Source organism: Falco peregrinus, chromosome 2, assembly GCF_023634155.1.
Source record: "Falco peregrinus isolate bFalPer1 chromosome 2, bFalPer1.pri, whole genome shotgun sequence".
Lineage (NCBI taxonomy): Eukaryota > Metazoa > Chordata > Aves > Falconiformes > Falconidae > Falco > Falco peregrinus.
This window is the reverse complement of record NC_073722.1, coordinates 48,190,627-48,213,530: the sequence shown is the minus strand read 5'-3', so window position 1 is coordinate 48,213,530 and position 22,904 is coordinate 48,190,627. Positions and strand designations below refer to the sequence as shown.

General features: G+C 37.4%; 1 protein-coding gene across 3 annotated transcripts in view; it reads right to left on the bottom strand.

Annotated features, from left to right (window-relative positions):
• GRK4 (G protein-coupled receptor kinase 4) overlaps window positions 1-22,711 on the bottom strand; it is a 39,286-nt gene extending 16,575 nt beyond the window's left edge. The window contains exons 1-8 of one of the 3 annotated variants that reach the window (XR_008745743.1): window positions 22,413-22,710; window positions 11,695-11,781; window positions 11,102-11,214; window positions 6,570-6,647; window positions 5,307-5,407; window positions 3,865-3,957; window positions 2,410-2,473; window positions 1,517-1,657 (exon numbers count right to left, since the gene is read on the bottom strand). Coding sequence is in view for 2 of the 3 variants with exons in the window: in XM_005229814.3 (XP_005229871.1) it covers window positions 1,517-1,657; window positions 2,410-2,473; window positions 3,865-3,957; window positions 5,307-5,407; window positions 6,570-6,647; window positions 11,102-11,214; window positions 11,695-11,781; window positions 22,413-22,464 (729 nt within the window). In the remaining variant the exon portion in view is untranslated. Of the gene's footprint in view, window positions 1-1,516; window positions 1,658-2,409; window positions 2,474-3,864; window positions 3,958-5,306; window positions 5,408-6,569; window positions 6,648-11,101; window positions 11,215-11,694; window positions 11,782-22,412 lie in introns of all 3 variants that reach the window. The other 2 variants (XM_005229814.3, XM_055795576.1) reach the window with 2 other exon arrangements.
• Between the last annotated feature and the right edge of the window lie 193 nt (window positions 22,712-22,904).

Below are 22,904 nucleotides of genomic sequence, written 5' to 3'. Positions count from 1 at the left end.
ACATATCCAGGTATTAATGACTTTACTTGTGACACAGGCATAACATCTACCCATTTCCAAATCAATATTACTGCATATCCTAGATCTAGATCTTCTCTGTTGCATCAAAAAAAAACATGGGATAGCAAAAGGAAAATCACTCATGCTCAATCCTATACTTTGTTTTCAAATTCAATTTTAAACGATTATTGATTTATAGAATTTACATATGTTGAAAAAATATGACTCAAAACTAGGAGTTTCACTCATCTCACATATCACTATGACTAGCAATTTCTGGATTAATTCAGGTAATTTCTGGATTCAATTTCAATCAATTCAAGCTCATAAGCCTTTTAAGAAAATAAAATTAGCATATTTATACAAAAACATTATTTATAATAATTTAAAAATATTCATGTATCTGGTCAGCAGCTTCTTAATTTTTCCTTTTAGCTGGCAGTATTCTACGGGGGGGGGTGTTAATACATAAAGCTTATCAGAAAATACATACATACATACATATATATATATATTTTTTTTTACAAATAACTTCCACTATTCTTTAACACAGGTATTTAAAAATCATCTCTGAATAGCAATATAAAATTTATCAGTAAATTGATTTAAAAACAAAGCAAAACGCATTTTAAATTAACATTTAAATGGCAACAAAGCAATGAAAAAATAAATGTTACCAGGGGGAAAGTTTACTTGGTATATCTTTGATCATTCTAAGTAATTTCACTGCTTAGTAATTACAGCCACTAACAGACCATAATTTAGGTGATAGCATCAGCTAAAAGTATTAAGACTTAACTTTTTAACAGAAATTCCATAGAATGAAAATCTTATCTTTGATGTGAAGCAATTAACATACCTTTTTAAACTTCAGTACACAGCAAAGCCATATAACCAACCGGAATTGATACACTAGTCAAAATTTCATGTTTATCTTGAAATGTATAAGCAATAGAGTACTGAATGCTATGAAAATACCTTATGATATAAAACCTCCACTATTAGAAGTTATGACTTCTAATGGCAATTAAATGGCAGACTCATGAAGTCACCCCTTTGGAGGTCATTCATAAATGCACTTACAAAAATGAAATTAGAAACCAGCATTAATTGTAAGAAAATTGGCATATGGGAGGGGAAAAGAGGATAAGAGAAGAAAACAGAGTGCAATGCCTTGGGAGAAGAAACAGAGAAGAGGAACACAGAAGGAAAAAATACAATGCAATAAAGCATATGGAACATCCTCTTTATTAAAACATACTCAGTCATAGGCTGCAGTAGAATTAGAATTTAAGTAATAATTCAAGTCTGAGTACTGCAGAATAATCTATTCACATTTAAACAAAGGAGAAAGATTCAGTGGCATCAGCATGCTGAAACACAACATAATGTTTTGGCTGTAAGTGAGAAATAAAGCAGGCTGACTAAAACCAATTCAATATTGGATAAAAATGTCCTCTGCACAGAACTACTTACACACAAAATTCTGAGAATATGATCAGAAGTAGATACTTACTACAAACCTACTATTCACTTTTTCTAGAATTCTTTTTTCATTTAAAGCCATTGATTCTCCTTTCCTCTTCTTTATTCTCTTTTTTTCTAGCTTTTTACAAGCATACATTTTTCCTGTTGCCCGTACTTGACAGGCACACACCTAAAAAAGAAGGAAGGTGTGTCAGAGATGCTAGGACTTTTGTAGAATTTTTTTATAGAAGAAAAATTTTTATTTTCTTTTTTCAAACTCTTGAATGCTCTCAGAAAATGAGAGTTGGTAAGCATCGATGCAGAGCTTTCACCCATGAAACAACTCTGAAAGGTCACAAAAGCCGTAACAGAAGTAGAAAAAGGAGTAAACCCATTTTTGTTGGGAGTTGAATAGCTCAGTAAAACTGTGGATCTTGTGTTGGTGAAACACCTGACTGTGGTAATAGTATATGTCTAGGCAAGCAGAACAGAGAACAAATATCCACACCGTAATCAAGTGGGAGAAAGATAATGGTAATTTAGTAACCCTCCTTCCCTTTCAATATAAAGTTCTGGTCAAAAAATGTAGGGGGGGGGGAGCCCAATGAATTATAAACAGAATTAATAAAATCTATAGCTTTTCCTATTAGGTTCATTAGTATTCCACATAATTATTAAGTAGAAACTATATTCTCACTGTCAAATGAAATTTCTAAATGGAAGCAACTGTTGTCAGCCAGCGGAAGTTCTCTCCAACTTTGGGCATGACCTACAATACTAAAACTAACACATTAAAAGAAAACAGTTTGGATTGACAACAGTTTGCCAGGTGATGTGTCAAATGTAGACTGTTAAGAGTCAAGAGTTAAAAAACTTCTCCTCTGTATTAACCTTTTTTTTTGCCTTAAGTATTGCCTCACAGAAAGATATTTCTGTACTCACCTCTCCAAATCCACCTTTGCCTAGTACTCGGTAATGCCTAAATGTGTGTTTGGTTACTGGTTGCCTGATTAACAGAAAGAAACAATTACTGCAGCAGAAATTACAAGAGTTAGTAATCCTCTCCCCACCATAAGGTCTATCTTAATTTTCTCCTTCCTGTTCTATGCCACCTTAATGAACAGCACTTGCCTTAACCTCATGAAGACAGTATTATAATAAGCTGAATTTCATATGAAAGGGGTGCTCTGATTAGAAACAGGGGCTCCCTCATGTGGTCATCAGACATGCACAATAGCAGGAAAGAAAGCCTGATCAGTTAGGCCCTATGCCTTTCATGGTTAGAGCCTTTTCAGTTCTCACCAACAGTCAATTCATCACCTCCAGTTGTCAGTATCCTGCAACTAAGGGAGACATGTAGGCTGTGTTTCAATGAGATCATGTTTACAATGCAGCATTTAAAAGGTAAACCATGTCTGACTTTGCTTTGCTGTTTCGCTTTTTCAAAAAAGAAAGCGTTGTGGTATGCAACAGCAGTTCAGAAGCTGAATTGTTAAGGTATTGATGTAATGGAAGAGGAACAGATAACCAGAGGCAGTAAAGGTGTCAACCATTCTATGCTAAAACACTCCTAAACATGTATTGGAGCAGGGCTATTTCATGGTGATAAGTTTTGAGGGGGGGGGTGTTTGCTTTAAAAGAACATTCATTGTTAATGCATCTTTGTTCTCAGGACAAGTAGAGGTTCATTTGGTAGAGAATTTTGTTTAATTGTTTTAAGTGACTTCCTTAGTTCTCTTCCTGGCTTTTGCTATTAATTTAGTCAAACAAAAACACTGGATAATTGGAATTTGCCATAAAATTAATACTCAAGCACTTCAGTGTTTGCATATGTGATCATGATACCCAGCAGTGCTGAACTAGAATCAGTTTGTACCAATTTCAGCCCTCTGAAAAAGTTTGGACACTCATTTCATGTTACTTAAAAGCCCAAACTAGATACTGATATATACAAATCTTGCTATCTAGTAATTGCTAGATCTGTGTCAGTACCGCTCTGAAAAACTGAGGAGTTACCCAGTCACCCAGTGGGTTGTAAAAAATCTGCTTATTAACCACTGACTGGACCAAGTTTGAAACTAAAAAGATAACACTATTCCCAAAAAAGACTGGTATCCCACTGCATACTTGACAGCGAAACATATATCCATATGATAATATTTTTGTATTTAATTAATACAAACTTACTACCTAAAGACTACTGGACAGGTACTTTTGTTACGAGTATTGACATCCTCACTGTCCCATCAACATCATCCTTTACAACTTGTCTTTCAGATCATAATTTCTTAGACAGGCAGTGTCATTCATTAGGGCTCTACAGCATTTCTAGCTAAACAGCAGAACTGGCCACAAAACAAAGCAAAATTATAATGCAAACATCATAAATAAACTTACTTTTCCAGCCATTTCCATTGTAAAAAACGGGAAAAATACACGCTTTCTTGGTAAGCTTCAAAAGGTCTTCTGCTTAGGTATTCATGGACAATCCTAGCAACAGGAAAATAAGATCAATCTTATACTGAAAAAACTGATGAAGCAGGAGGTACTATCAATCTGTTAAAATATACTTAAATATATCAATGAAACTGTAGGAAGAGAGACATTGTCACTGTGCTCTACAATGATTTTAACATAGATGTCTCACAAAGTGAGTGCCTATCACAGAAAACTGTTCCTGTCAAAACACTAGTAATGCCACAATACTGTTATTTAGAGCAACTAGAAAGTTTGACGTCTGCATTCCCATTGTCTTCAAGGCCACCATCAGCCTCTCAGTAGCTATGCAATGCATGCACAACCCCACAAATGGGACCTCTGAATGATCTTTACAGGAAAGTATCTACAAGTTTTTATGCATTCTTTGGAGACTGATAAATAAGATTTTATTCTAAGATTTGAAATTTAGATACTAAACACCATGTCCAAACTTGAACACCAGGTACCTTCTAATTCCCCTCAAATTAAGCGTACCAAGGCAAGGGTCAGTGGGAAGGAAAACAAATAATTCAGGCTGTATTCATATATTTATGGGACAGAGGAAAAAGGATGACTTACATGACATCCTCCATTTGAGACACATTTTCACTCTGTGTTCTCACACATCCCTTTCCATCTTATAATCTTGGGTTGTTATAAAGTATGCTTATTTTTGTTGCTAGGGAGATGACCCAAGCAGTGACAAAACATATTGTAATCCTTCAGACATGATCAAGCATGCCTTGAAGAACCAGTAATATTAGAAATACAAAGGCTTTAGAAAGACATGCAACACTGGTAAACATGTACCATCCCTCCAAGAAAAGCCTTCCCTGCTGCTGCTGCTGTGAAATACCACTTTATGACTTCAGAACAAAATCGAGTTGTATTTGTTTGTGCTAACTGTCACAATCGATCCTTTAAGCAGCCATCTTAATGGAATATAACTGTTGGCCTCAGTTCAACGCATTTTCACAAACCAGAAATGGTTAATTTTGTTCAGAAACCTTTCAAGCTCCAGTTTATAACTTAGTATCCGAGTACCTTCATCATGGAAAAGAAGTCACTCAAAAGTCAAGACTATAATAAAGAGAAATACTACTCTAACTTACAGAATACTTGGTAGTAGATAATAGCGTGATTTTTTGTAGAGCCTTTTCTTTAATGCTATTTTTATGCAAGTCAAACATCTAAATCACATCTGAAGGCAGCGTAGTCTTTTAATAAATCTGTTTCAAATTTCTTACACTAATTTCAGACACCAAATACACCTGGGTGTAATAACTTCACCTTTCATTCCTCAGAAACACACAAATTTTTCTTGTGATATTCAAATATAGCAGTATGCATTTTTAACTTACCTAGTACAGTCCATAAAAAGGTCCTTAGAAGGGTTCTTTTCCAGTCTTGCTTTACATTCATTTACTGTTTCCTGAGGTATTTCTGGCAAGTGTGCTGCAGACTTTACAGATTTTTTAAAAAAAACAGGGCAACAATGAAAGCAATTTTGTAAATCAACAGAACGAGTTAAAAAGTTCTATAATCAAAGTGAAACTAAATCTTCTAATACAGGAAAAGGAAAGGAATGGTTTGGCTAAAGATAAAACTAAGAAATTCATATTCAGGAAAAAATTTATTTGTTTCCTATTACAGAAAAATGCATTGAAAGCTATTACAGTTATTTACTTCTTCAGTATCTGGGGAAACAAACTTGGCAATAAGTCAAATTTCTTTTTCTTTCCCTAAGTCTACCACCACAAAAGCAAGTTATCTGTTTGGCTTGGCAGGATAGAAGGAAGTGGAAAGAAATACACAAGTTAGGAAACTATTTCAAACCAGCCCAAAGAAATGTGTTTTTTTGCAAAAACCGCATGTGACTTATAGTAGTCCTAAAGAAATTATCAGAAGAGATGTAGCAAACTTTGGAGTTTATCTGCTTTTAAGGTATCTGCAAGACCTTCATTTGGAGTAAAGTCTTCTCAAGATGACTAAAGAGAAGCAGAAGGAGCACCTATTCATGGAAAGCAGAAGTCTAACTATAGATCCACAGCAAAGCTTCTACAGGATATCAAAGAACAGACTCTTAAAAAAATCAGTGAGATTAATATATGCAAAAGATCTGCTGTTAATGATCCCCATGCAAAACACAGAGAACCAGAATGCTCTGGAACAAAACAAAACAACATTTCACTTGGCGAAAACCTGCAGCAACTCTGAAAATTTACAGCAAACCAACCAAGGCCACACAAGAGTCTGAAAGAAGCCTGAGAATTTTAAGAATTCTTCATTCTCATGTCTTCAGATGACAAAACTCCGAGTTAACTTGTTAATAGTTTTCTTTGTATGCTAAATGAGTTTATCTTGTCTTACTTATCTTGAGATGAGTATTTTAATTAGAAAACATAGGGAGAATAAATCGTAATGGTAGTAGTCTTAAAAGCAGAGATCAGTCAAGGTTTCTGCTCAAGGTGGTAAGAGAAGGCAGTATACCTTTCAGAAAGGCAAAAACGGGACTAATGAAGTTTGATCGTCAATGTACTAAAAACAATGCAACCACTTAAATCTCTATGTACCTGATGTTTACAAAACACTTGAGACAATATTTTGTAATATAATGTATTTACCCCATTAGTGAAGTATGTCTCTAAAACTTTCAGGCCACAGTCTATACGCTTTTCATCTGAAGATACCTCGTATTCTGCCTAGGGGAATGGAATTGAAAATTAAATTATGTTCAGAGCTATTTGGCACTAAAGTCTTTCACATGACAGGTAAATTTTATCATGAATAATATAAAAGGAACTGAAGGCTGTCATTGTTTGAAATCTATTTAAAGATTTTTAGACTACTTAGTGGCACATGTATGAAGAACAGTCTTAAGAAAAAAAAACACATGGAATTTAACTTTTGGAAATCATACAAAAACTAACAATTAGCCAAAATACAATAACAAAAACTGCATCCTAGAGGTTAAATTAGACTAATTACAATGAAATAGTGTTTATGCAGTATTGTAGGACAGAAAGATCCAGATCGGAAATAATTAAGTAAGAGTACAATCATCAGCTTTCTCTTCATTGTATTTTTTTTTTTTCCTTCATGTATTTTTCTTTACTACAGTCTTGGGTAAAACTAGGATAAAACTACTACTTTCTACAAGATCACATCAGCTGGAAATATGAGATCTAAACCAAGCCCCACGTCACTCTCTGAGAAAAAACTGGGTAGATATAAAATTTAGTGACGTTTTTGACTTAGTAATGTACAGTACTATGATGTAGAAAAAGACTACTATGCAACACAGTGTGTTTTGCAGATAAACAACTGGCATCTTAATAGAGCTCCAGAGGTACTACTTATAGGAAAAAACCCCACCAGCCCATCAGATATTAGCACTGAAAAACTCCAAGGACTATTTACTATTAATAATTTTGAGGAATAATCTAGAAGCAGACATGATAAGTTACAACATTTAAAGACAATACAGAATCTGGGAAAAGATGAACTGAAAAAAACAATCTCAAACTGCAGCCTGTATTAGCTTCACAGGCTGGGCCTACTCAATCAAAGCTTATTTCATATCTCAGAATATAAATATATGCACCTAGGAGCAAAGAATATATGGCGGACTTCCAGAATGGAGGGCTGTATCATATAAAACAACAGTTCGGCATATTGGGACAACAATCATTAAGAACCTTATAATAAGGTCCAAGTGACAGATCTAATCAGAAGAGAAGTTATGCATCTTCATAAAGAAAACTAGAACACTGAAAAATAACAGTTCAAGAACCAAATATACATACAATACTGGAAATAACAGAATCCCTGAACTCCAGTTCTGCAACCAATTGCAACTAACCCACGCTGACTCACTACTAAGTCATCAACATCTCTTTCTGCTAAGACATTGTGGTATCAACCACTTCAGCACAGTGCTCAAATCTATAGACAACTGCAAGCCACTGTTTTCGCTACTTTTAATTCCACAGTGGTGAGGAATTCTGAAACTACCAAATAACATGAGCAGGTCAGAAAATCAACCACAGCAGTGCACTTACCGCCTTTAACATGTTCTATTATGCCAAAGTAGTCACTAATTCTATACAGTTAAGCATACCATTTTAAGCAGATACTGTAATTTAAAAGGAAGTTTGACAGCCTTGTCAACTGATTTCTGTTACTCACAGAGCTTAAGAGGGAAGTTTGAGCTGTCACCCATTCTTTTTCATACTTGAGTAACCTCATCCCCAACTAGTGAAATGAGTCACTAGATGATTGGATAGCTGTAATTCCTCACTTTATTTTCTGTCACTTTTATTCAATTATTTCACAACTCTTCTTTCTGTAAAGCCAAGCTGACTCCAGACTTAAAGGTCACACCTTCTCAAGAGTTTAAGCTTACTAGTCTTAGCATTCAGTACAGGTAGACAACATAGCATTGTACTACCTTCATTTTGCCATTTTGGCCTCCTGAAATAATCATGCTGCTGAAATCCTGTTGATCCATCTAAGAGAGTCAGAAGACTCTTAATTCAAGATGCAAGGCTCTTAAGACTGTGGCATTTTATGCCAGAAAATTTAAGTCAAAATTTAATTTTAAATAAAAACATACAACAAATGGCAAAACCCAATGTAAAGACCCCACAGCCTTAGCCTTTCCCCTTCACGTTACTGCCTTACAAACAAAACCAACCAAAAAATACCCTTGCCCCACTCCAAAAAAAGCTTGAACACACTTGCTAAAGTGCAGTCCAGAAAAGGGAATCAGGCTAATTCAGGAACCATCTGTAAGAGATAATAGGTATTTTATCTCACTTCCTTGACCAAGACAGCATGCTAGCTTTCACATCATGAGAGTCACCAATTAGAGATTATTTTAGCTGAAGAGACTTCTGTTTCAGTGATTCCCAAGCATACTACTTCACCATGATTTTTCAAATGGAAGTTAAAAAATAAAAGTAAATTGTGCAATCATCTCTTACATCAGATTACCTCAACTATGGCAGTCTTTGTTAATTCACAGAAGTGTTGCAATCTACATAACATTATAGATTGCATATTTCCAAACAATTCAAAATCTTCCATTAGTGTAAAACACAGTTACTTCTTAGACACAATTTCACCTGAAAAATCATCTGTAAGATTCATTCACCTGTAAGAGCAAAGACATGCCTGCCTTACAGTCATGCCTAAGATTCTTTTTCTCTTTTGTATTCGCAAAGATTCTGCTACTCCTTATCTAAGCTTTTAAGGATTAAAAATGTGTACAGAAGTTGTAACCATTAAGGGTACATCCACAGCTGTCAGCAGTGTCCCTATTGCGCAATGCAAGGCTCTGGTTTACATTCACTTCAGGATATTAGCTCCACTGTTCTGGATTTACATTCAATCCATTCTGTGTCTCCAACTGTCATACTGGTCTCTGGAATTTTATGTTAGTACAGCTCCTAAGAGTCACAGAAGTATGGTGAAACACATCTGGGAAGTAAGCCTAATTGCACAAAGATTCATTGACAAATATAAGGCAACTCTGCTTATTTGACACTGAAGTTCCTTTTCAGCTGATCAAGTGCCTCTGTTTATACTCCCATAGGGGGAAGGAAGATACGGTGAAGTGGGAGGCACAGCAACAATCCCATGTGCTTCCTTACACCCTGCTGCATTGTGGGACACATGTAAGCAGCACTACTACCCTACTTCTGTCTTCTTTGGTCACTTGTTCCCTGAATATAAGAACAAAAATGGGTGGGAAGAGGCAAACTGTTCTTTTGGTGCATTCTTAGCTTAAGACTGTATCTTTCTGCTCTTGGATTAACTATGAGGTACAAAGAATAAAAAGCTCTGAGCTATTGTTCTCTCCTCTTGAGGACCGTTGTGTGCCAGCCTACTCTTCTCACTACTTTCTCCCTCCCCATGAGAGTATTGTCTGAAGATATTTTTACAAAACATGGCCACAGGCATACTTCCTTCCTCCCCTCATTCTTTAGCATTAGATACCAAGATGCAAACTTACCAAGACAAAACACTTACTTTTCTCTTGGTCTCTAAAATCTGGTTTCTCTCCTTCCACAGATGGTTCCCTAAATCTCCATCACCACTGCATTTATTTTTTTTAATTAGCACATTCTGCCTAGCCTAGGACTTGCATGCAAGTTGCAACATTTTCAAGTCTATGTTTACAAAATTTTCATATCCGAGTAACGTAATATTCATTGTATGCACATAGTTTTAGGTTCAAGAAGCCAAGCAGCGTGTCTTCTAAAATTATTTCTCTCATTCCCATCACGGCCATTTTTGCAGCTCTGACCATACCAAGATGGCAGGGTTTTTACAATAAATATTAAACATCTTCCTTTAAGTAAGAAACACAAAGTTTCTTGACATCCATCAAAAGTTACAGCTTTACAGTTGACAAAGAGTGCATCGCACTACATTTTCATGTATGCGGTATTAGTGAACAGATGTGTTTAGAGAAAATTAGTATTTTATAAAATTGCAGTGTGTTAACCCTGGTAGGCAGCTAAGCCCCACACAGGTGATCACTCACTCACTCCCAATGATTATCAGAAGGGTAGAAGTGAGAAAACTTGTGAGTTGAGATTAAGACAGTTTAACAAGTAAAGCAAAGCTGTACACGCAAGTAAAGTAAAATAAGAAATTAAATTGCTTCTCCCCATCAGCAGGTAGGTGTGTTCAGCCACTTCCAGGAAAGCAGGGATTCATCATCACGCTTAATGACTACGTGGCAAGACAAACCCACTAACTTTAACTTGCCCCCTTCCTCCTTCTTTCCCCCATCTTTTATTGCGGAGCACAGCATCATACGGTATGGGATATCCCTTTGGTCAGTTGGGATCAGCCATCTCAGCTGTGTCCCCCCTCCAGCTTAGGCATCCCCAGCCTGCTCACTGGTGAGGCAGCGTGAGAAACATAAAAGGGCTTGATGCTGTGGTAATCACTGTTCAGCATAACTAAAATATCCTTGTTGTCAATACTGGTTTGGTCAAAAATCCAAAACATAGCACAGCATAAGGTACAGTGAAGAAAATTAACTCCATCCCATCCAAAACCATCATAAAAATCAAACTTTTTTAAAACAAAAATATATAAGGTATTGCCTATTGATACCTATCTCCAATTTCTCACAGCTTACCACTGCATCCAGAAATTCAATGCATCTTTTCAAATCTGGTCTGGAATCACAGAACTGTCTGAAGAGAAGCCTTCCTATCGGCTGTTTGTCACAAAGCTGGTTATAGTCTCTTTCTGAGAAAGAAATAAGTAAATATGTTTATTTTTATCTTTGTCATAGCATGGTCCTTACTCCCATTTGAGAACAGGTCAGAAAACCAGCACCAAAACATGAAGATTTTCCATTAACATATTTAGCAAAGATATCAGAAACACACAGTAATCTCAAAGAATAGCAAAACACTCACTTCCAGCCACATTTGTCTCTTATAGATTATGACATTCATTAAAAAAAACATTGAACAATATAGTTAAGTTTCATTTAGGCTGCAGGATAGAAAGCAACAACACTGTGAATTGCAATCCCAAAGCAAACAAGATTGTTTGAAAAGAAGGAATACAAGACATTAAAAGCTCAATAGCTTTTTTTGCTAATATTCAGAAGCAAGACAGAATCCTTTCAGTTAACATCACCAAACTCATACCGCTCCTCAAAAAAAAAAAAAAAAAAAAAAAAAAAAGAAAATCAGACAGACCATTCTACAGGATACCTACCGATTGAGCATCTAATACCTTCGCAATGACTAACAGGTGGCAACTTCAGCATCTCTTTCCATTTTTTACTACGCCCACTCCTTTTGCCTAGAAGAAAAATATGCGTAATGTGGAACACAGTACTATGTCAGAATAAAATTAAATATAACATTAACAGCATAAAATTAGGTCACTTTTTCACAGATCTGTCAGACCGCTTTTCATGCCTAGAACAAAAAACATCCACAAGGATATCCAAACCACTAACAAACTTGATATAGAAGGACTTTTATATGAAACACTAAATAATGCAGAAAGTCTTTTGCAAGACAAATATTTCACATTTTGACTCTGCATACAGAATATCTCTGCAGAGTCAAGGCAAATATGTAGGCATTCTGAAAATTACAAACAAAACTGAAACATCAAAGACAGAACCAAAAAATATTTGAGAAGTATTTCTCAACCATGGTGAAGAATAGAAGACATTAAGGTTGAGTAACAAAATACATAGAACGAAGTTCTTAAAACACATTTTTGGATAATCAAGTTGTACATACACATTCTCTTTTTTAAGGGCAGTAATAGTAGTAAGAGTAGATCCCACTAATAAACGAGTGGGCATTGACCAAATGCACACCATTTATTCTAAACTATAGGAAGATACAGGATATCAGGAAGAACCTAGTTGTAGAATTCAGATCTTTTCAATGCTTTAGATTTCCCAGCACTAGTATTAAACTGATTTTTAAAAACTACTACAGTATTTTCCCCATTCTTTCTCTAAAATACATCTGTGCTCCATTTTCTATGTTAAATTGGAGTTTTAGCACATTACCTTGACTGGAAGAAGCCAACTCCATTTCCGTAAGATATGCATACTTATCAAAAAAGCAGCGATATGTACATATATATGTTTCTGTATCTATAATCTCTTGAATTGCGTAACATTTCAGTGGAAGAGTAATTTTTGTGCTGCACAATATTTTAAAAGATTTTACAAAGTGATATGGCCAGATGCGTTTCCACATGACAGAACACTAGCAGAACTGCACAGAAACTTTTTAACTGTACCAAAGCAGTATGTACTGTTAACCACAATGGGAGAGAAAGGAAGGGAGTTACCCTGTGTAACCCGAATAGAAACTAAGCAGCAAACAGTACTGAACTCTTTCAGAATTAAGTCGTTAGGGAGAAAGGAACTAACATCTTCAGAAAAATAAAAAATTTTAAAAACACCTCTTCACTCAAACATACAGTTTCTTGAACATTGCAGTCAAGAGTAGTTCCAGCTTAGCATACCTTAGCTCTTATCAAATTTACATGATCTTTGCTAACAGGAACATTAATGTCTCACTGTGCTGCTGCAACAAAACATTCTCAACTCTAGCATCACTATGCAAGTAAACAAATAAGGAATACAAAAGCTTAAAAAGTTGGCCTGCAGAGATTCTTTGATCTGATACCTACTCTCTAGAAACCATTCTTCTGCACTTTCCTAATGTTGCTTTGTAAGTCATTTGCTTTCCAAAATATTTTAGAACACAAATATATTGAATCTACTTCCCCTCTTGTACTTCATACAGTACCAAACTAATCATGAAGTTGTAATTACCAGCATCATTGAAACAAACTCCGAGTATTTTAACAAAATATTTTTGATGTTAAAAAGAATTTGAATACATGCTTGAACAAAATCAAACAACACAGAGCAAACCGCATTTCTAACAGAACTAAACACAAACAAAATCAGAGAATATTTATATATGCACGCATCTATGCACGCATACAATGCATAGAAAAGGACTGGGTATAGATTATTATGTGATCATGAAAAACAGTGGACAGAAGAGTCAACTTAATTTTTAACCTAGCAACTGAAAAATGCACCAGACTGCAAGGTCCACAGAAGTTACGTTTCTTCTGTTAGAAACTGCTCAGAAAGGCTCATTTGTGCATGTCACAGTACAATCAGTACTGACCAAGAATGATAAACCAACCCAAATGGTGTTCAGAAAAATCTAAACTGAACTGTGATATACACCAAGTATATCACCTTCTGAAGCACAGTCAAAGGAAAAAAAACTTCAAAACCCACAAAACCCCAAACAACAACGAACCACCAAAAATGCGAAAACAAAACAAACCAAAAAAAAAACTACACCCCAAAAAAAGATGATCACTGATGCATTATACTTCAGGGGTCCAACACTGCTGTATTTTGCCCCAGACATCTGTCCAGTTACTTACTATGTGACCATTATGAACTTCATAAAAAGAGACCATATACTGGAATGCAGCTGCATGCAGCATCCTGAAGAAGTCAATAAAGGATACATATAATATATTAAAGATACACAAGAATTAAGTGCTTAGAAGTAATAGCTAAATCAACATCCTCTGTTCTCTGAACTGACTCTTCTTAAATTTAGACATTTTCTATGCATTTGCTGTATGTCCTAATAATGTAAAGAGAATGCATGACTTCCATAACTTTTACCAGAAATGGCTAATTTGTCTGTAAATAATGTAAGCAGGCAGATTTGTGTGTCATATTATTCCCTAATTGCAAAATTCTTTTCCATTTCTGAGGCAGTTTAAAAGAAGTATCAAATCAAATTATAACAGTTGTGGTTTGTAAGTATCTTAATATTGATTTCAGTTCTTCTATTCTGGATCTCATTCTAAAATACTTCAGATAAAATTCTTCCAGAAAGACCAACAACTTACTTTCCTACACAGCCGCAACAAAGCCATTAAGGTAATCTACTTTATGGTTGACCTATGTGGTTCAGAAGAATTACCGCTTTTGCCTCTTTCAGATGTAATTGCTAGCTAGAACAATGTCCAACTTGAAGCGACTCATCTTTTACAAAGAGAAGGGTGGACGCAGCAATACCCCATTACAGTGAGGAAGCACTGCAATTACATTTTCAAGTGTATGATAACCTTACCTTCTTCTCCTCCCCAAATTACTTCTTGGAGTCAGAATTTCAGCATTTACCTCTAAATAGTCTCGCTTCTTAAAGAGATACATACTAAATTCAGTTAGATCATTGCATTAGAATATGGGTGTGGGAAGGATGGTTACATGTTTTCATTTTTCAACTGTTTTTTTTAAAACTTCACAGAAACATTTGGAAAATATATGTAAGACAAGGTGGTTGGTTCATTCATCAATAAAAACACAACTACTGACAAAAAAACCCCACTGCTGTGGCAAAACAATGCAACCTGGTGTAGAAACAGATTTAGACAAGTAAGAATATTTTTCAAGTAATCAGATGGACTTCTCACAGCTGCAGTTATCTTCCTTAAGACAGGATTTGTGGCATGACTTTCACTGAGCACTGTTCACTGGACATTATTAGTTAGTCTTCCTTGAGATAGAAAACTTAGGTTCTGTCCTGTAGAATAAGAACAGCGAGAAGCATTGTACTGTATTTGGCTAATAAATATACACTGACTATATGTGGTAAGATTCAACGGCTCCTACATCAACACTGAGATTCTGCCGTTGAGTTGTTCAGGGACCTCCATGCTTCAGCTTTCCTGCTTGTAAAGGCCAAGCAATGCACCTCTGTGGCTGAGAAGCACACAGCTCTGTAGCACTAGGGGTGCGAGATTGCTACACCACCATTCTTGCAAAACTGAGTCCACAAACCAGATTGTCAGATACCAGCTGAGAAATTCATGCTAGACCACACCCAGATAAGCTCTGAAAGCATAAAACTAACCAGAAGACAACCTACAGCATGCCTTTAACTGTATAAATCAATTAACTGATTCAGGGAAAAATGCAAAAGAATTTAATACAGAAGGTCTACATCATCTACACTGACATGCATGAGAGTAATCCAGGTACATACAGTCTCTTACGATACATCTTTCCCACAGCAGAGAAAGCTGCAGGCAGGGTTCCTAACAGATTTTCAACTCACATGAATTAAAATCTTACCCTGCTTACAGACACGCTTCCCTTCAAAACACTCACCATAAGGATTAAAAACTTTCACTGAAAAAGTAACACATTCCTATTTAACTAGGGCCTTTGCTACAAAGACATTTGTAAACACTGCCTACTAAGTAACCATCTCCGAGGGTATGCCCTTACTGTGCAAGATCCACCTGCAAGACACAAAACACTGCAAAACTATTATCTCTGGTCCTCAGATCAGAACAGTAACACTGAAGTACCCCTGACTTCAAGCTAGGAGAGAAGTTCACACATACCATCACCTCAGGAAGGCTGACATGCTTCCAGTTCTAGAGACAGTTCATACAGTACTGCTTTGTGGGGTCTCTGCAACCTTCTCCATTGCACAGGTCAGATAGGTTTTTTGACACCTCAGTTCCTTGAAAAACAAGCCTGGTCACAGCTTAACAACTAGGTTTAACAGAGTGGCATCTCTGTTATATGGGAAAGATTCTTTTTTTCCTAGAAGTATAACACATAGAATCTGTTTGGCTCTCAGGAAATTAACCAGAATCACCTAGCTGAAAATTCAGGCTTCAGCACAAGGTAGGCACCTAACCCTTCAGTGTTATAAAGGAGGCACTCTGAACACAAACTGAGGCAAAAATACAAGCAGTTCAATAAATAAAGACGTAAAAGATACCTATAGATTACAGATTGTTATGGCATTTTTAAGATAATAGTCCTCACGCTCTTGGTATCAAGTACACAGAGTTGGACTTCAGCAAGGTAATGCTTGAGTCCTCTTGCTCATCTGACTGTTAAAACAGTAACACTGTAAACAGTTAAAATCCCCAGGAATCTACGTGAACATTTGTGCAGATTGTTTATATGCACAATCATTTATTGTTCCCACAGCTATAACCACTTGAACAACTGGTTCTTCACATGAACTCTACATACAACCCCAGTAATCATGTGCACATTTAAGAATGCTAGTGCATACATTCTGAACAGCTTCTGCGCTTCTTCAAAAATTAGGTATGAAAGTCTTGTAACAACTCAAGGTAATATAACTTATCTGAACCAGAATTTATTAATCTAATTGTGCAGTCAAACAATATAACATCTGTGTATACATTTCATTTCATTATGTCTAGAACAACTTAAAGAACAGGGTTTACTAGAGAAAAAAACACACCAGTATGAAAACTCCAATTTTACTGACTACTTCTTGACAAATAAGGGTTGGTTTTTTTATCATGATGGTATATCTAGACTGCAACAGATAGAAAAGGAGAAAAATTCCTTTAAGTAGATTATGAAACCTCTAGTTATAATTGCCACACTTGAAATAACCAAAGCAGCAGTGTATATCAATAACTAGACCTCTCATGTTGTGTTTATTTAGTAAATGTAATTATTTAGATTCCAACATGCCCGCATGCATTCTTCTTACAGTTCATTAAATAAAAGACAAAAAGGCAGACATTGTGCATAATTCTGTACAAATACAGGAAGACATGTTTCCTGCCACAATGAGTTTACAGCAATTTAACGCACAATGCAATAAGGGAGCGCAATAGAACTTAGAAGGCAAATAAGGGAAGAACAGACAACAATAACAGCAACTGCAAAAACTCAAGGCACTTTCACGTTAAAATTCGTATTTGTTGCTGGTGAATGGACTTTCTGGGCATGAGTGTGCCTTGGTTTTCCACTTGTCTTTACTCCTTAAATAACTACAGATTTTAGCTCAGTTCAATAGCCAAACTGCAGTAGTCTGGAGCAATCTCCTTAGAATTTTCTTCCTAGTTACACACATTATAGGATATCTGCCTATGTATCATCACCAATACCATACTGCATTATTACCTTATACTGCAAGCAAAAGTAGGATGTATTTCACTTGCAGAATTATTCCAGTTGTTTTTAAACCTAGACAGATAAAACACACAATTTGAGTAGACTGCTTATTTTTTGTGACGAGTGCTACACTAAGTATTAATGTCGATTCTGAAACAAGTATCTTTCAGGATTCACTTCAGCCAAACTGTGATCCCGTTCTGTTATTGAAAACTTCCTGCTAACTCCATCCTTGGGCTGCACCTAACAATTATCAAATCTGCAGGAGCTTGCTGATCCATCTGAAAACTAATGCTGGGAAGAAAAACTCAAGCCCAAAACACTCAACAACATTAAAAGAAAAAAAAACACCACCACAACCACCCACACACCCTAGGTTGGTTCATGGATCCAACTGGAAACTATCTTACCCATTCTGCAACCACAGGTTAGAACAAATACAACCAAGTGCTGGGGGTGAAATTTGCTTGAGGCATGACCTTAATTTAGTCTAATCAATCATGACATAGAGGATATTATATGCCTAACAGCAGACCCAGTTCTCATTCACAAACTGCTCCTGCCAGAGCAGTACAAATTAATTTTAAAGTGCATGCAAAAGGAGCAGGTATGTTTAAAATATACTCTTGGCGTGGATCCTCAATTGGAGTAAACTACCATTGACTTCAAAGGAACTACAGATCTACCCTTTGGACATATTTTTGGAGACTATTACTTCAGGCAATGAAAAAAGGAAGGTTCCTATGCAGTTTAAAGCATACACTGATTAATTTCTTTCCTTCAAAACATCACAGACTACATGTGGGATGCTGAAATTATTTTGGGGCTTATATACACTCAAAGAATTTACTGAGAGTGACTGAAATAACTACAAAAAAATAGAAGATACAAATATAAATAAAGAGAAAAGCGAATAAAAATAAAAATATATTTTTGTGAACTTTCAGATTTTTTTCAGAGTAACCTAGTTTATATTTATTATTTGTCCCCATGTATGGAATAAATTCTTCAATGTCCTTCAAGAGATACTAATTTCAAAGATATTTCTGCTAGGAAAAAATGAACACATTAATTCCCCTGCTTTTATACCACACTAGAATTCATATTGCTGAACATTATTCTTTTATACATAAAAATTCCTGGAAGTGAAAATCTGAGCAAGGAGATCATAAAATTGCAAGGTTTTGCAACCTCTGTCTCATAATTCATACATCACTATCACTTAACACCTGCTTTTCTATCTCAGCTGCTGCACTTCAGTGCTCTAAGATCAAGTTTGAGTTTTCTTTATAATCTCTTGTTTTTCTACTGAGTCACTTGTGCTTGTTCCACCACTGGGTTCACCTTTAGAGGAAGTTCTCCGGTTTTATTTCTCTCATACAGATTTCCCTCAAAAAGTAATGTATGCACAAGAGGAAAGAGCTGGATTGGCACAGAAGGCCACTTATCCCAGGAAACGGGGACAGGGAATCCCAGAACACTTTGCACTACAGTTTTCACCCAGAGACAAATTCCTCCATGGACAGGTTAGTCCTCCAAGGACAGTCAGTACAAGCAGGTCAACTGGAAAAGTGGATGAGGTAAGAAAAACCTCCCAATATCACTCCTGATTCCTTCATCTTTCATCCATAAGTACCATACTTTGTGTCAACACAGTATTTTCTAGTAGCAGGTACACGTAAGAGTCATATATTATGAGCCATCACTAACAACCATATGTGCTGTGAACTGGCATTTCATTATTTACAAAGTCGTATTAAAACAAAAAAAAGATAAGGAATCCTCATAGCTTTCCTTCTTCACACTTCACACAAAGAAGTGTTGCAGTTGCTACAGAGACATTACAAGTCTGTACTGGAAAAAGACAGGCTTCTATTAAAATAATTTGTTCTAAGAACAAGTTTGAAAAAATCAGGGAATAGCATCATAAGACTAAATTTAAAGTTTTGAGGCTGGGGGGAGGCTGGGGTTTGATCTGGCTTGAAAAATGGGACTAGTATCCTCTTATAAACAGATGTTCTCACAATGTAAATTGAATTGGAAGATTCACACCTCTAATGAAATAGACCAACAGTAAGACTATTAGTAAGAAGGTAGAAGGTAGTTAGCCTAGAAACAGACAGCAATAACACTTTGTTTTTATTCTGTAGAAGGAAGTAGCAGCAAAAGATGCATTTTATCTAAACACACTGGTTAGTTCCTCACTCTCTAATCACATACATCGAATTAACTTGCTACATATCAAACCAAACAGTAGACATGAATCTAGCTGTTCAAGGTGTGCTAATTCTGCACACCTACAAACGTAAAACTCAAATTACGTGCATGTCCTAACAATAGTCACATCTAGAAGCACTGGAGTACTTAAAATTAGAAGAAAAATGACGAATACAAATCTGGGATCATAATTTTGACTGTTAGTTCTGGTTAATGTGCTCAGGTATGATTTGTTTAGACTTGGTGTTTATTTACCAGGCATTTCCAAATTCTCATTAAGCCTTTGCCATATCCTTTCAAAAGATGAGGACAAATATACAACATCTTTAACTCAGTTTCTATATTTGCAAAATTAAGATCTCTAGGGTTAAAAGACTCTGTGAGATGCTTTCAATAGTACAGTCTTTTTCTACTCTCATCTTCATCATGAAGGTATCACAAGTTAGAATGAGATTGACCCATGCAAACCATAATTAAGCCTACAATGATTTCTTTCAACAGCCACTGAAAACAATAAAATAAGAGCACAGTAGTTTACATCTTATTTCTTTTGCTTTTACAACTGAAATATTTATGCAGGTCAACACCTTCTCTTATCCAATCTTCAACATGCTGTGGAATTAGAAAAAGGATTACTGATGTGGCTCAAGCCTATACATCAAAATAAGTAAAGCTGCTATTTTATATTAGCTTAGGATTTTGCCTTCTTCCATGAGAAACAGTAACTCTGCACTTTTCCATGCTATCCCTCTGCTTCACACACTATACAGTGAGATAACAGGAATGCAGGAAGCAAAAGGTCAATAATAAGTCTGCTTTTCTGTCCCAATTGTGAGGCCCTTTTAGCAAAGAATATATTTCAGTAAAATACCTACCTCACATACTAACTTTGCAAATTCCATTCCCTTGGAGTCTATCGGGCACATAAGAATAGAGCTGGGACAGGGATTTTATGGAATGGTCCTGACAGATGGAATAAACCAGACATTCCCAGACCAGCCAGAGCATTCAACTGACAGAAAGTACTTCCACTTCAAGAAGCATTGTGAAAAATGTGATTTAAGTTCCAGCCTACGCACAGGGACTCAGACCCGAAAAGGTAAAAGATCTTCTACCAATTGATCAATGGAGTTTTAGAGTTTGAAAGCCAGAAATCACGTTTTTGTGCATGCCTACACAAAAAAGCCCAGGCCAATTGAAGGTACAAAAGAGTAACAGCTTATTACCATTACTTTTATAAGTTTCACACCAGGTAGAACTGATCTTCACATCAGCTGCTGTCAGACTTTCATTTAGTTCATTAAAATATCTTGTTTGGTCAGTTCTACCACTATAATTTATTTTAAACATAGTGAAACCTTAACTAAAGAGGCAACCTGACATTAAGCAGCCACTTAAAAGCCTTTCCAGATTACCACTCCACTCTTTGTGGTGAGGGTTTGGGCACAGTAAAATTTTGAGCCAGATTCCACTTTCCCTTCATTTCCAAGATCACTTCAATGCAAACTCCAAATTCAGGCAGCACCACCACAGACAAGTTACCGTCAGTGAAACCAGCCAAAACATGTCATGTAGTTAGAGGTGGTCTTTTCAGCTAAGGTTGGGAAATGGCCCAAAATTGCAATCACTGTTCTGTTTTTTAAACCCCACTTCAAAGTAAAAAAGTTGATTTTCCTCTCTTGCTGCTTAAGGCAAATTTAACTGGATACACATATGGCGTAAGTGCCAAACCCATTTAGAGTTGGAGGAACTTGCAAAACATACAGGGGCAGATTCTGTTGTTCTTACTCACTTTAAACAGCTCCAGCTACACTAATGGGACTTCTCAATACAATTAAGAAAAGCAAGTTCCAATCCAAAAAGAATATGCACATTTCACAGCTGAAAAACATACTCTGCACTGAGTACTGTGGTAATCTGGGGTGGCTTTCAAGTGGCCATTTAATGGACAATTATACACATGAAAGAACAGTAAGACAATCTTATTTCAGGACTTTTTTTAAACAGCAACCATGTGCTAGACTAAATTTCATTCTCTATCCACAATGTTTGTTAGCTGGGGAAGGAATCTTCAAGTCAAGACGTTCTGAGGAATCAAATTGTAAGTATTAATCTAATGGAAAACACAACGCTTTAGTATTAGGTTAATACGTAACACTCGACTGCAAAATACAGGTAGCATTCACCAGCTATGTTTTTCACAGGCAGGAATTTCAGCAAGATGGAGTGCAAGGTCCTTCCAGAGAAGACTTATGTCACTTCATCCTACAAAGCCACACGCGTATATAGTTATAAACCCAGAATCTACAGATTAACGATCTTCTTAAAACATCCGGTAAAAACACCGTTTGATTCAAGAGCCCGAAGGGGGAAGGAGGAAAGGTTTTTTTCCAGAAGCAAAGCCACAAGCCAGTAACTCCAAACCCATCCCGCGGGAGGCGCGGGGCAGGTGCCTGAGGGCACTGCCCGGCACTCACCGCCCGCCCCGCTGCGGCGGGGAGAGCTCCTGCCACCGGCCCCGAGGGGGTCCGCGCCCCGCCCGGACCTCCCTGCCCGGCAGCCTCTCCTCCCCCCCACCCTCTTCTCCTCCACCACTTCCTCTCCCCGCGCCTCGCTGGCCCCTTTCCCCCTCACCTCAGACCCTTTTCCTCCCCCTCGGTACGTCCCCAGCCCGCCCCGCCTCGCCCTCTCGCTTCTCCTCCCCCTCACCTCCCCCGCCGCCTCGCCCCGCGACTCTCACCCTCCCGGGCTTTCAGCAGCACCGTGTTGGCCACGATGTTCTCGATTTCCATGGTCGGGGGCTCCTTCCCCTTAGGGCAGCCGGAGTGGAGGCCGCCCCTACTGCCTCCTTCGCCCCCTCCTCCAGCCCCGCCACCGCCGCGACGCCAAGCCTCCGCTCATCCGGCCCCGCAGGACCTCAGCGCTGCGCTCGCCTCTTCCCCATCACCCGCTGCTCGCCCCGGCACCGGCCTCCCCCTCCCCGAGGGCGGAGGCAAGGAGCAGGCAGCGACCGCCCGCCCCGACCATGGCTTGTCCGCCCTCCTCCGCCCGCCTCAACCAGCTCCACCTCCGCGCTCTCTGCCACCTCCCCCCCCCCCCCTCCTTAGAACTACAACTCCCAGCAGGCCTCGCGCGGCAACGCCCGCCGGCTTCCCGGCGCCGACCGCGCTCTGCTTGCTGGGACATGTAGTGCACGAGACTTTTCCCAGCCTCCCCCCCCGGCTCGTCCTAA